The following is a 13,767-nucleotide window of genomic DNA, read 5'->3' on the forward strand; positions in this document are numbered from 1 at the left end:
GGGGGCGACGACTAAGCCCATCTGCATCCTGAGTTCCTACCAGCCTTGTATTTAATATCAAAATTATAATTTACTAAAAAGGCGGCAAGCCATCGTTGACCAGTAGCATCAAGCTTAGCTGTTGTCAACACATAAGTCAATGGATTATCTGTGTAGACAATGAATCGCTGACCATAAAGATACTTGGTAAATTTCTCAGTTACTGCCTTTCAGGTCTTCGGTCTTCGTTTTGTAGACACCCATATAGGGTGTCTATAAAACGAAGACCAAAGACCGAAGATCCAAAAACGAAGACCCCTATTTTTTCTCTTTCATTTTTGATGATAACACGCCAGGCTGTCACAAAATTAAAATTACGAATTTTTTTGGGCGTCTTTGTGAAATTTTCAAGGGTCTTAGTTTTATAGACACCCTATAATGGGTGTCTACAAAAGACCCGAAAAACGAAGACCTCCAATTATTACTCAATTATCTTATTGAAAGTATTTCAAAATCATCATAAAACAGTTGCCAAGTACATATCTCATTATTTTATCACGTTTGGGAGAAAAAAATGTGGGTCTTCGTTTTTCGGGTCTTCGGTCTTCGTTTTGTAGACACCCATGGGGTGTCTATAAAACGAAGACCCTTAATTATCTCGTCCATCCTATGTTGTTGTCACTACCAAATGACCGATGCTGCACATATGCGTCACTATACCACATTCCTACTGTTTTATTTTAACATGGAACAAGTTTATGAATGAAATATTCAAGATTTTTGTAGGCCCCAAAATACGCGTACCGCTAGGCCAAGCCTTACTTTCGTTTAGAGGGTAGCAGCGCCAAGACGCGCTCAGCCACCAGCCCGTGGACGTACAAACAACATTGGTTGCCGCTTTGGAACTGGAATAAAGGGTAAATCATTCAATTGACTCAGATTCAGGCAACTATGTGCTAAGAAGACGAATACTATATACACATAGCATGAATTTGATTTAAAAACATTATTTTCATCACGATTGAAAGAAAAAAAAATGTAGGTCTTCGTTTTTCTGGTCTTCGGTCTTCGTTTTGTAGACACCCATAAGGGTGTTTATAAAACGATTGACCCTTAAGTATTTCTTGATATTCCTCATTTTATTAAGATAAAATAATGAAATTGGTACTTGGCACCTGCTTTCTGATGATTTTGAAATACTTTCAATAAGATAATTGAGTAATAATTGGAGGTCTTCGTTTTTCGGGTCTTCGGTCTTCGTTTTGTAGACACCCATATAGGGTGTCTATATAAAACGAAGACCCTTGAAAATTCGTAATTTGGATTTTGTGAGAGCCTGGCGTAAGTATCATCAAAATGAAAGAGAAAAAATAGGGGTCTTCGTTTTTGGGGTCTTCGGTCTTCGTTTTATAGACACCCATTTATGGACAGGGTAATTGGCTTCACTCTTTGATTGTCCACGACTAGCATAAGCAATAACCCTCTTGTCCCCATCTATTTCTTGGTACAAGGCTGCTCCTACACTAGTGCTAGCGTACTCGATATGTAAAATAAAAGGAGAAATATAATTTCCAAAGCCCGCAGAAGAAAGCATTTCGACTAAAGTGTCAAATGCTTTCTGGCACAACTCAGACCAATTACTACCAAAGTAATGAAGGTATAGGCCAACAATAGAATATCGTCATCATAATTCATAATTATTTATTCATAATTTTATTTGCCTCATAATGGGTTGAAGCATACTGTATGAAGGGGGGTATTGATGGTTTATTGAAATATTAAAAAACAAAAGGTGGTGTTATTACGTGGCGTTGTGTATCGTTACGTGTTAGGTTTGTCATGTTTCGTTAAATTATAGTCCACCGTTGTATGTTTATTTAGAAATTGGTAACAATGAGAGTAAAAAAACTTAGCTCGCCGACCCGCCCTCGATAAACTAACGTTAGGTTACCGCTCTAGCGGTTTAGAAAGATTAGCGGCTCTACAGATGTGCTTGTTATCTATTAAAAACCCATTTAGCACTGTTGCTTTCAAGGTGATTGGGAGTGTTTGTCCAAAAGCTCATTGACCAATAAACGCGAAGTTGACATCATGAAGTTGTCATCTGGTCAGTAATGTATTGTCATGCAATCCGTGACGTAGCAGTTGAAATCATGACACTATCAGCTGGTCAGCAATTAGGTGGCCTTCATCTGTGTAGCCTTATCCTTCTCTGATTACGAGGTGTTATATAACAGGTTCTTTAAGTAGACCTGTATCATGGAGCCTGTATAGACCGTCGATATTCTTGTTTAAAAATCTGCATGTTCTGTAATAAATTGCAAACAGCCAACTCACCCGCAATATAGCATTGGGAAACTAAATATTACATTTAATAATAGGATTTTGATTATTCACATTATTTTATTCAATAAATAGGTTGGATGAATAGGTATTATTGTAAGCGATTGTAAACCACAATCATTATTTAAAGTAGGTAAATGGAAAGAAGTTCAGATACCTTTTATTTAAAAAAAAAGGTCTCTGTATGTATTTTTTTTCTGTATCTATATAAAAATAAAGACGGCTCTGCTCCACGAAATAAAATAAATCAAAATCTAATATCTCGAAGTTAAAGCTTACAGTTGTTAATTATTTTTTAAGATAGAAAAACACAAACAACACGAGTACGGTACACTCAAGGTAAAAATGATTTATTTTAAACTTTCAACATAGTATCATACTCGGTCCGATATGCGAAGAGTAAAAAATACACATTACCTAAAATTTAACCCTAAGTATTTTTTTATTTGATTGTTGTTGAGTATATTGGTTTATTCAAAATAATTATTTAATCACTATATATATATACCGTATTCAATGAAACCACGAAATATATAAAATTAAGAAATTTAACTTCAAATAAGAGATTGTTAATTAATTATAGTTATATGTTAACAAGGAGGGATATAAAAGAAATAAATCAAATAGTCGAATATTTTAATTGGTGGGAAATAAACAAATAGTTAATTCTCAACGGGCAATGGTTTAAACAAGTATTAGGTCAATAATGAGAGTTATTTACAGGTCCTTAATCCATAATTAAGTAGGGTTAAAGCGTAAATGCATGTTAGTGTTATTTAATACAAAGATTGTGTCAGGAACATGAGAATATGGTATAGCACATGTCTATTTTCGAAGGATATTATACCTTTTTTAATATTCTCATTTAGCTTCTTAATTTTACACTCGGACAATTCATTAACTAATGGTACTTTTATAAGTAAGGATTCAACATAAAATGCATATACACACTCAAAAGTAAAACTACAAAGTACGATAAACTCAAATGAGTGCGACGTGCTGCTTGGTTTGGTTGTATATTGTGACGAACTACCATTCCGTTTTCATCTACAAATTTATCAAAACTTGTCCATCCCTTATTCTTTAGTCCGGCATACATGCCCAGAAATTGCATGGAATCAGCTACTATTACATAATGATGCCCAACTCTTTCATGTCCAGGTATATCATAAGGCCATCCTAATTGTCTCGTCCCTCGATACATCTTTTCGAGCAATTCACTGATCGCTTTTCATACTGAAATTATCAAATTGTTGCTCCGAAATATTTTTGCCTTGTCTATCCTGAATGGTTTAATTCAGTTATAACATCAAGATACTCCTGATGTAATGTGAACGCCTAAAATGCTACACTATTTTATATCTTCCTGCTACACTCCCTCGCAATACTGTGACCCTTTAGAAGGATTAGTTAGGTGTTACGTAACCAGGCCAAGATAACGTTCTTGTACACAGTGGAATTGTATTTTGTACAGTACATGTATACCGAAACCTATGTGGACATCTTACGCGAATCGGCCCATTCGGTTATTCAAAGAAAAGTAATACAGATGAATTAACTTGTAATGCCGATTATCATTCTGGAAATATGCTCAGCGGTTGTATCAAGAGTGAAGACTGACTTGGGTAAAAACATATTACGATGGTAAAAACAATGGGAATGATGAGTCGGGATTTTAGATTTTCATTAAAAAATATTATATAAGTTTTGTTAGTTGGACTTCATTATATTTCATTCCATTTATTTCGTCTCCAATATGACATAAACAACTCAGTAAAAGTAAAAACAACACAGACAGGATTCCCAAAAGCGAACTACAGGTACAGTAAATCATGACAAACTATCGAGTGGTCTCCATATACAGAATAATAACAGAGGAAACATCGAAAAATATGATAAATTTTGTTTATTTCAGCATCTCCCGGGATGATTGGAAATGTATCCAAGGGGGTGCACCCGTAGCACCCGGGTGACCGTTGTATTTTTGGATTTGGTAGTCTTACCTTATGTCATCCGAAATTTAAAAGGATAGGCCTAATAAATATCGATATTTCCTAAAATTATGAATTATATTGGTTCATATTTATTATCTACAAAATTTAGCCCTGTATTTCGACTAATTTCACATAGATGACGGATGACTTCCCATCGATTTTGAGTAAGTGTACTTTATGAAGTGGGTTCTCATGATTCTCTTAAGCCCCCTGTCTATCACTATAACAACTAAGCCCCCTAGGCGCAGAAACTCACAGGAATCTATTTTTAGCGGAGTTTTTCAAATGGGTAGCGCTGTCTTGTAAATGTGTAGCACAGTCTTCCAAATGGGTAGCACGGACTTTCAAATGCATAGGCGTAGATCCCGGGGGTGGGGATATATTCGATATATTCCCCCAATATTTGACAAGGGGGGGGGGGTGGTCCATTGTATCATCCCCCAATATTTCGACTATGTATGGGATAAAATGGAGCTTTACACACTTCCAAAAACTGTCACAGAAATAATTTGCACTGTCTTATGCGCTTACAAAGATGAAACTTAGCATAAAGTATTAATGTTGATAACAAAATTATTTTATCTGGTACCAATCTAAGCTCTTCCTTCCTTAGACGTTAGATGTGCTTGCAAAGAGAGCCACATTTCACACTGAAGGGTGTGTACGACATCAGTAATGTTATTGTAAATTCTAAGAATATTTAAGGTTATATTGGTTGATGAAGAATTTATTGATTAGGACTATAATAGCAAATTGCATCAATTTATTTTGCAAAAACAAGTTTTCCAGCTTCAGAGGGGGGCACATCCCCTGTCCGCACAAGGGCACACATTGGCGCTAACACCAGGCGCGTAACAGGGATCTTGGGTCCGAGTGGGTATTTATTTTCCCGGTTAGTAATTTACCATACCCACCCCACTCCCCATATAGAAAACAATACGACATAGGGCCTATCTTATTTATAATATAGGCCACACACGTGTGTTTGAAACTAAATATAAGCATTTTCATCATTTATTTATTAGAAACATATTCTTTCAGCATCAATGGGCCTCAGCATTGAGGCCCTTCTTTTAGGTTAAAACGATCTATCTTAAATTTGTCTTTCTTGAGTTTGGGACTATTATGTGTTTAAATAACTTAAAAGGATAAACCTAAAAAATGCACGCGAAGCGCGCAAAATATTTTGTGTTTTTAATTCTAATTTCGTCGGAATTGATGAAAACTCCCTAAAATGTGCAATTTATAGAGGAAATTTGCCTACCGTAAAAAGAAATGCGCGCAAAGAATTTGAGAATTTTAGGGACTTTCAGAGGATGCATTTGTCAAGGGGTGGGGAAAGATTTTCCAAAGATGGATATTTTCCCCTTGTCCCCCGGTGTTTTTAATTCTAATTTCGTTGGAATTGATCAAAACTCCCTAAAATGTGCAATTTTTAGAGGAAATTTGCCCATGTTAACAAGAAATGCGCGCGAAATTTGAGGTTTTTAGGCACTTTGAAAAGGGCATTTATAAAGGAGTGGGGAAGATTTTTCAAAGATAGATATTTTCCCCTTGTCCCCCAGTGGTTACGCCATCGGGCAGCATAGGTCAAAGGAGTTATGACAGTTTTTTTGAAGTGGAGAAGGGGTTGCAGGGTGTTGTGAGTCTGGTCATTATGATATCTTCCTTCTTATATTATCCATGTCTTTATTTTTCTCTGCTCTCTTTCTTTCCTTTTCTTTTCCTTTTCTTTCTCTTTCCCTCCCTCTCCCCTCTTTACTTTCAAATGGGTAGCACAGTTGGTATCGCAGTTTTTCAAATGGGTAGCACAGTTTTTAAAAATAGGTATCGTAGTTTTTCAATTGGGTAGCGCAGTTTTTCAAATGGGTAGCGCAGTTTTTCAAATGGGTACAGTGGCGCCGAGAGGCCGGGGCTTACGGGGCAAGAGCCCAGGGGCCAGGCCCAACAGGGGCCCAGTCTGCTAGTCTATTTTTTTTTATATTTAAAAAAAAGTCTTATTCCCTTCACGATGAAACTAACCAGGGATATTTTGCTTTAATATTACTAAATAGACTAGCCATAATATCGTAGAACTTCGAAGAAAAACATCTTGTCATCTTCAGTGATTTGTGGCAGTGACAGTTGTCTCTCCCTTGTTGGGGCCGGGCAGCAAATCTGCCCCGGACTCTCTGGTCGTTCTCGGCGGCCCTAAATGGGTAGCGCAGTCTTGTAAATAGATAGCACAGTCTTACAAATGGGTAGCACAGACTTTCAAATGGGTAGCACAGTTGGTATCGCAGTTTTTCAAATGGGTAGCACAGTTTTTCAAAATAGGTATCGCAGTTTTTTGTAAATGGGTAGCACAGTCTTGCAAATGGGCAGCGCAGTCTTGTAAATGGATAGCACAGTCTTACAAATGGGTAGCACAGACTTTCATATGGGTAGCACAGTTGGTATCGCAGTTTTTCAAATGGGTAGCACAGTTTTTAAAAATAGGTAGGCCTATCGCAATTTTTTGTAAATGGATAGCACAGTCTTACAAATGGGTAGCACAGACTTTCAAATGGGTATCACAGTTGGTATCGCAGTTTTTCAAATGGGTAGCTCAGTCTTATAAATTGATAGCACAGTCAAAAATGGTTAGCACAGACTTTGGGTAGTATGGTACAGTTTTCCAAAATAGGTATCGCAGTTTCTTGTAAATGGGTAGCACAGTCTTACAAATGGGTAGCACATACCTTCAAATGGGTAGCACAGTTCTACAAAATATGTCTCACCGTTTTTCAAATTGGTATCGCAGTTTTTCAAATGGGTAGCGCAGTCTTGTAAATGGAAAGCCTAAGTCTTTCAAATGGAAAGCGCATCATTTAAAATGGATAGCACATAGTTTTTCAAAGGTAGTACACAGTCTTGCAAAGGGGTAGCATAGACTTTCAAATGGATAGCATGCGCTTCGCAGTTTTAGCGCAGTTTTTTAAATGGAAAGCGCGCAGACTTTCAAATGGATAGCACAGTTTTTCAAAGGTAGGGCAGTCTTGCAAATGTGTAGCACAGAATTTCATATGGATAGCAGAGGGATAATATGACAGACAGAGACAGAGCACATAGCCCCTAGGTAGCCGAACCCTTAAGTTAAGGGGCACCATCTTGACCAACAAAAAAGTGTCCCCTTAATAGGGGTGTCACCTGCATATGGCTATCACTATTTAGGTATCCCCTTAATAGGGAGTTTTCTTTAAAATCTCTCAGGCAAATGTCTTAGTTTTGGTGATGCCATTGTGGTATATGATGGGTAGAGTAATGGGAAACTATACTTCAGAATAATATGATATTGATTAAAATATAGGCCTAAAACTAATAAACCATTACTTAAATAAAATAATCTTTTCACTGTAAAAAATTTGAACTTTTTTGATGAAAAATTTCATCTTATATTTTGTTTACATTCATCACCAAATTTATCATCAACGTTACTATTTTTAAGAGGTTATCACGTCTAAGGTCAACTGGACTCCTGAAATGATGAACTGATTAATAGAAAACCTTGTGTAAAACGTTTAAAAAAAAACATTTATTTCGTGCTCTCCAGCACCTACTTAATAGGGACAGCATTTTTACATATATAGGTATTTAACACAAATTAAAAATTCGTTTGATGACTTTTCTTTTGTGATTTTTCCCCGGAGGTGCTACCACTGCCTAAAATTGCTGTTTGAATAACAGTGTGATATCACGATAAGACTGATTCGTTACGTTACGTAATGTTCGATTGTGTTATTCTCATAGAGTGTTGGATGAGTACTTTCGTAAAATAAATGTGAGACAGTCTCGATTACATACATTGCTATAAATTTCGGGAACATAAAGAATGAAAGTTTTTGCACCCACCCCAACAATTTTCTGCATTGAAGGGCAAATATTTGTTTAAGTGTAATAACCATTTGTATATAGATTATAGCTACATTTTTGTCGTTTTGGGGGATTGTGCCCCCTCACTAATAGAGGTTGAACCAATCATCTGACACACTCCACATAATATTAAGGGTGTCCCCGCAACAAGGTTTGGCCGTAGTGTTAAAAGATATATTTCCCCTCATTTCGCAGAAGAGTGTTCCCTTAATATTAATAACTGAATTTCGTTCAAGTTGTCGATAAGCCGGGTAAGTTAGCTGCAGTGTTGTTAGCATCTGAGCATTTGTACCGGTATATGGAATACATAATAATAATAGTAATAATAATAATATGAAGGGTCTAATTATAAACCAGTGCAATTTGAAGCAAAATGAATTCTTGTCGTAAAATTACTGGTTAAAGTATTTACGTGATTCTATTGCTATCAATTAATTATTGAAGTATGTTGGATAAAATGAAGTCGTATTTTTTCCGCTTCAGATAGTTTATGTTCATTTACCAGGAAACTGGTTAATAATAGAAAGTTCTTAAACTTATGTTGATATAAAATGGATACGAATTAACCATCATAGGAAACATGTATTATTGCTTTCTAATTTTGCTTTCAATTATACAGCAGCACTTGCTTGAAATATGGATCACCCAAGAAAGCCTGAAATGGACTTTTTTTTCATGCAATGGCACGTTACGTGTACTAGGACATTTGTGATTTTAATTTACATGAAAACTTTTCAATTTCAACATTTTTTTTCCTCTTTCTATTCCACTTTATTAAATTAAATTTGGTATTTGAAAACTGATTTTGAGTTTGATATAAATCAGAGAATAATCCTGTCATTGAGTTACTGTAGGCCTACGGTATGATTTATACCGCGGATTTTTCCAAAGACAAGTATCAATTGACGTGTCGTTAACATTAGTAATTGTATTATAGACTAAAAAGTATATACATACTCAAAGCAATCAAACACGCCATCGTGTATTATGTAACATCTCGTAATTAAAGAGATGTCGAGTAGCGCTAAGTACTGATTTCAACTTTGCGTTCATTGGCCGATGAGAGTGACACTACGTCACAGATTTCCAAGCACTGCTCCCTTACCAGAGATGGCAACGTCACGATTTCAACTACGCGTTTATTGGTCAATGAGCTTTTTGACAAACACTCCCAATCACCTTGAAATCAACAGTGCTAAATGGGTTTTTAATAGGAACACCATGGTAACGCACAGATCAGAAGATCGCCGCTTATCATAATCTAACGTCAGTTTATCGAGGGCGGGTCGAGCTAATAAGGGAGATAACCAGTACTGGATTTACAGTCACAAAAGAATCTTACCATTAAAATAATGAGGGTATTGAATTTGAAAACAAAAGGGTGATTATTAAGTCAGGTTAGGGGATTATCGGTGACAGTTCAGCGACTGTAAATTTGGTGACTAGTTTGAATTGTACGCGGGTAGCTATTTTTTCCCCAACATTTACATGAAACTCCACTCGGGCCGTCTCGCTCGACTAAAATCGACTCGAACTCCTATGTATTGCAGAATTTCAGGAGGTCAAAAGGTCATCTACAGATAAACCAGGTCATTCAACTCCCCAAAACGTCTCCAACTTTATGGAAAAAGAACTTGATACTGTACTCTAATTATGTTCATAATAATTAGAAAATAAAAAATTATCATTTGGGCCTACATCTCTTTTCCTTTTTTCTTTATTATTAAAAAAAAAAGATCAAATATAATTAGGCCTAGTTTCTTTTGAATTAAAAAGAATGAACTATTTTATGTACAGTATATTTGCAATAAAGTTATATTATGTATGCAGAGTCCTTGTCAAAAATATATATAAATAGACAAAAATATTTATAATTAATATAATTATATATTGTATAAACAATAAAATTAGGCTACGTTTTTCCATAAATTACAACGGACCTTCAGCGGCTCTTTTCGTCATTAGCAATCAAATCAAGGTATTCAGAGTGTGGTTTGTAGTGTTTTTAAGTTGCCTCGCACTTTTGGTACAATACTGCAATTTTCGTCCTGCCTCGCATGAAATGCAGTTGACGTGGTCACGAGGGTAGATGGCTTGCATGAAACGCATGCCTCGCTGACTCGCAGTTTGTCAACCGATCAGATCACAGAAGAAATTTTATTTTCCGAAAATTTAGGATACTCTCTCCAAAGTAATATAAATATGAGTATACTAAATGACTCTGCGTACTACCTCGAGGCTTATGAAGAGTTTTCATCACGTTATGATAAATGCAGTACAATTGGAGATTTGACTGAGTTGGTGTTTGTAAAATCTGTTGTGGAAAAAATAAAGACAAAAGACACTAAAATTCGAATGTTGGGGATTGGTAGCTCTTCGGGTAAGAAACTCAAAATTGAAGTTTTCAACTACAGTTTTTTTAAATTTTTTTATACCTATATATAGTACACCCTAAATTGCAACACGTCATTTAATGTAACAACTGCTCTGGTTATAGCTTTTGATATAACTGGTTTTAGCCTTTGATAATAATATATTATATCAGAACAAGCACAACACATGATAGTAAAACATGAAATAAATATCAATCATCTTTGAAGTCAAAGTCGTAATTAAAAAACTATTACCGGTGATAGTTTGTCTGTCAGTTAATTTTCACACATCAGAAGCTGTAAAAAGTACGGTACCGTAACACAATAATTAGCTGTAAAAACATAACCGCATAAATCTAAGAATGAGCAATGCATCTGTCTCCTTCACCTGCAAATACTGTAGAAAAGAATAAATTTTGTATGTGGTCCATCAAATAAACTTATTAATAACCTAATTGCAAAATAAATATAGTAAATAAAAGTGAGTGACACAAAATGCATATTATTTACTCATGTTTCATAAAATAGAAGAAAATTTTGTATTAATAAATACAAGTACATTTAATTTTATTTTAGGTCATGTCTGTCTAGAGCAAAAAAGAAAGGGAAAAAAACCCCACAATAATTAGCGAACGCGATCTCATTGCGCAACAAACGCTCCACCACTTATTTTAACCAACTATGGTGGGGCTGAGGTGGGCGTGGTGGCGTAAACTTAATTCTACTTTAATTTGTAATAGAGATTATTGTGGTATTAAAATGAAAGTGATAATGATAATATTATCAATGTAATATTAATATTTTAGTGAATAATAAAGATAATGATGATGATAATGACGACTATATAACACTACCAATATTGTCCAATATTACTTAGGTCTGGTATAAATATTTGCTACCGATACTTTGTTTCTATATTCTTCAACCCTTGATTGTTTTTCCAACTTCATTTTTGTTTTTCTTTATGACTATTTTATCTGCAGGTCGAATCGAGATTATGTTTATTAAGCGATTATTAAATCGTTTTCCAATCATTGAGAACACGGTTGTTGAACCAAGTGCAAAAGCGACTGCCGAATATCAAAGCTCAATAAAAGGCATGTGGAAGAACGTTGAGTTTTCTTGGTTCAACGGTACATTTCAGAAGTTTAGAGAACAACTTGAGTCAGCTGGAAATAATCAGACATTTCATCATATCAGTTTAGTGGATTCAATATATTATGTGGACAAGCTAAAAGAAGACATTGTATTCATGTACGATAGATTAGAGCAAGGGGGAATAATGCTTATTTCGGTTGAATCTGGTAAGCCTTTGTATAACTGCTTTCTGGCACATACTGCACTACTAATACCTTACATACCAATGCTGCTACTAATCTGCTGGTGCTGCTACTACTACTGCTACTAAACTGTCATTGCCACTGCTACTGCTACTCTATAACTACAATTACAGTATACTTTACTTCTTTATTTTCTAGATCAAGGTTCAATGTATAAAATTAAGCAAAGGTATCCAAATTTGTCATCGGAAATCAACCTGGTTAGTTCCACCGAAGTCATTGATGTTTGCAAGGCTCACCAAATCCCATTTCATCTCCACCGAGAAGAGGGTTATGTTGACATAACAGAACTGTTTTCTTCCAAGAGCATCACACGAAATGAACAGCTGCTGCTAGATTTTTGGGTTCAAATGAAAAATTTCAAGGAAAATGTGCCGGAAAGTTTGTATGAAGAAGTAATTGCGTTCATCAAATGCCCAGCTTGTTCAGAGAAACTTGAAGGCAAATTAAGGTTTCGGGCTGATACTGACATGATATTTATCCAAAAATAGTATAAATAAGTATATGTATTGAGGTTTTGTGTATAGTGCATTAAACTATTAAATGTGAATAAATAACGTATGGTATATGTGGTACAGTATATAAATCTTCGCATGATAACATCCGACATCATAATTCTCAAAATGTTCGTAATGTATTTATCTATATATTCAATTTTTATATTGTTTTTATACTATATGTAATGCTTTATTATGATTTATCCTTTTTAAAAACTGTAATAATAATATAGGTAATAATGAAGACAGTACAATATAAAATTGTTAAATTAACGAGATAATCCCTGCCATACATAAAATGCTTCTTATGGATTCGCCAAAGGTTGCGAATATGCAAAAAGCATGACTTACAAACGGAGAAAACAAAAGACAAAATAGGCCTATTATCATTATCACTTTCATTTTAATACTCTATTACAAATAAAAGTAGAATCTCTTCATTGGAACTTTTATTAGTAGAGCTTTCGATTGCACGACGACGATAGGACGTAGAACGTAATGATGTCACTGCGCATAACGTTAAGGACACCTCGTCGAGTAGATTCTGGAACTGGAACGCAATTTAGAACCGAGAGAACGTAGGAAGCCAGGTAGGATGGTCACGCATGAGTGATTCCGTTCTAGCGTCGCGTCGTCGCACAAATCGAAAGCTCCCTATTTATTCGGTAGGTTGCTATACAACGGGTTCAGTCGAGGGGCGTGGCTTCGTATGTTGACGTCATGCATTCAGTTATAGTTCGTCTTGGACATAGAGTAGGCGCTGTCTTTTATCACACAGCATAGCAAGACACAGCAACTCCATGGTACAATTACCAATATAAGAAAAAATAAGTTGTCCCTATGTAATTTTCTTTCCAAAATTAGGATCCCTGGAATATTATCAATTTATGGGGTCTACACAGAGTAAAATAATACATAGGCTTAGTTATTCCTATTTTAGCGGTATGGATTAGGCCGTAATCACAAAAAGAAATGAAAACAATTCAATGGCCTATACTACGTACTTAGTCTGTGGATTTTTCAACCTAATCCCATGAACAAATTATCTTACTGGAAGAGAAAATGGGCCTAATAAATTAAAATTACAACTTATATTAAAACATAACTGCTGAAGTTAAGATTTATTACTTTTTTAATGTTTCACAAAATTGCCGGCTATATTACACAAAAAGAGAAGGGGAACAAAATGTTAAATATTAATTAATAAATATTAATTAATTGAATTAAATATATTAACTTACCAATGTCTGTATTGCAATTTGTATTGTATAAATTAATGTATTAAATAACAATTAGGCCTATTCTTTAGTAGCCTAGGGCCACATTCTGCATATAGGTCTAAGGCCTAGAC

The 13,767-nt window shown here is 35.2% G+C and overlaps 1 protein-coding gene across 2 annotated transcripts in view; it reads left to right on the forward strand.

The window, feature by feature from the left end:
- LOC117121313 (histamine N-methyltransferase A-like) overlaps window positions 1-12,791 on the forward strand; it is a 24,262-nt gene extending 11,471 nt beyond the window's left edge. The window contains exons 1-3 of one of the 2 annotated variants that reach the window (XM_033266457.1): window positions 10,201-10,587; window positions 11,563-11,883; window positions 12,058-12,791. In XM_033266457.1, coding sequence (XP_033122348.1) covers window positions 10,410-10,587; window positions 11,563-11,883; window positions 12,058-12,410 — 852 coding nt within the window. In that variant the 5' untranslated portion in view covers window positions 10,201-10,409 and the 3' untranslated portion in view covers window positions 12,411-12,791. Of the gene's footprint in view, window positions 1-10,200; window positions 10,588-11,562; window positions 11,884-12,057 lie in introns of those variants that run through there. The other variant, XM_033266459.1, reaches the window with a different exon arrangement.
- Window positions 12,792-13,767: the final 976 nt, after the last annotated feature.

The sequence above is a fragment of the Anneissia japonica genome, unplaced genomic scaffold (genome assembly GCF_011630105.1).
Source record: "Anneissia japonica isolate Jap-2015-1 unplaced genomic scaffold, ASM1163010v1 scaffold131_len961581_cov171, whole genome shotgun sequence".
In the NCBI taxonomy this organism is placed as follows: Eukaryota; Metazoa; Echinodermata; class Crinoidea; order Comatulida; family Comatulidae; genus Anneissia; species Anneissia japonica.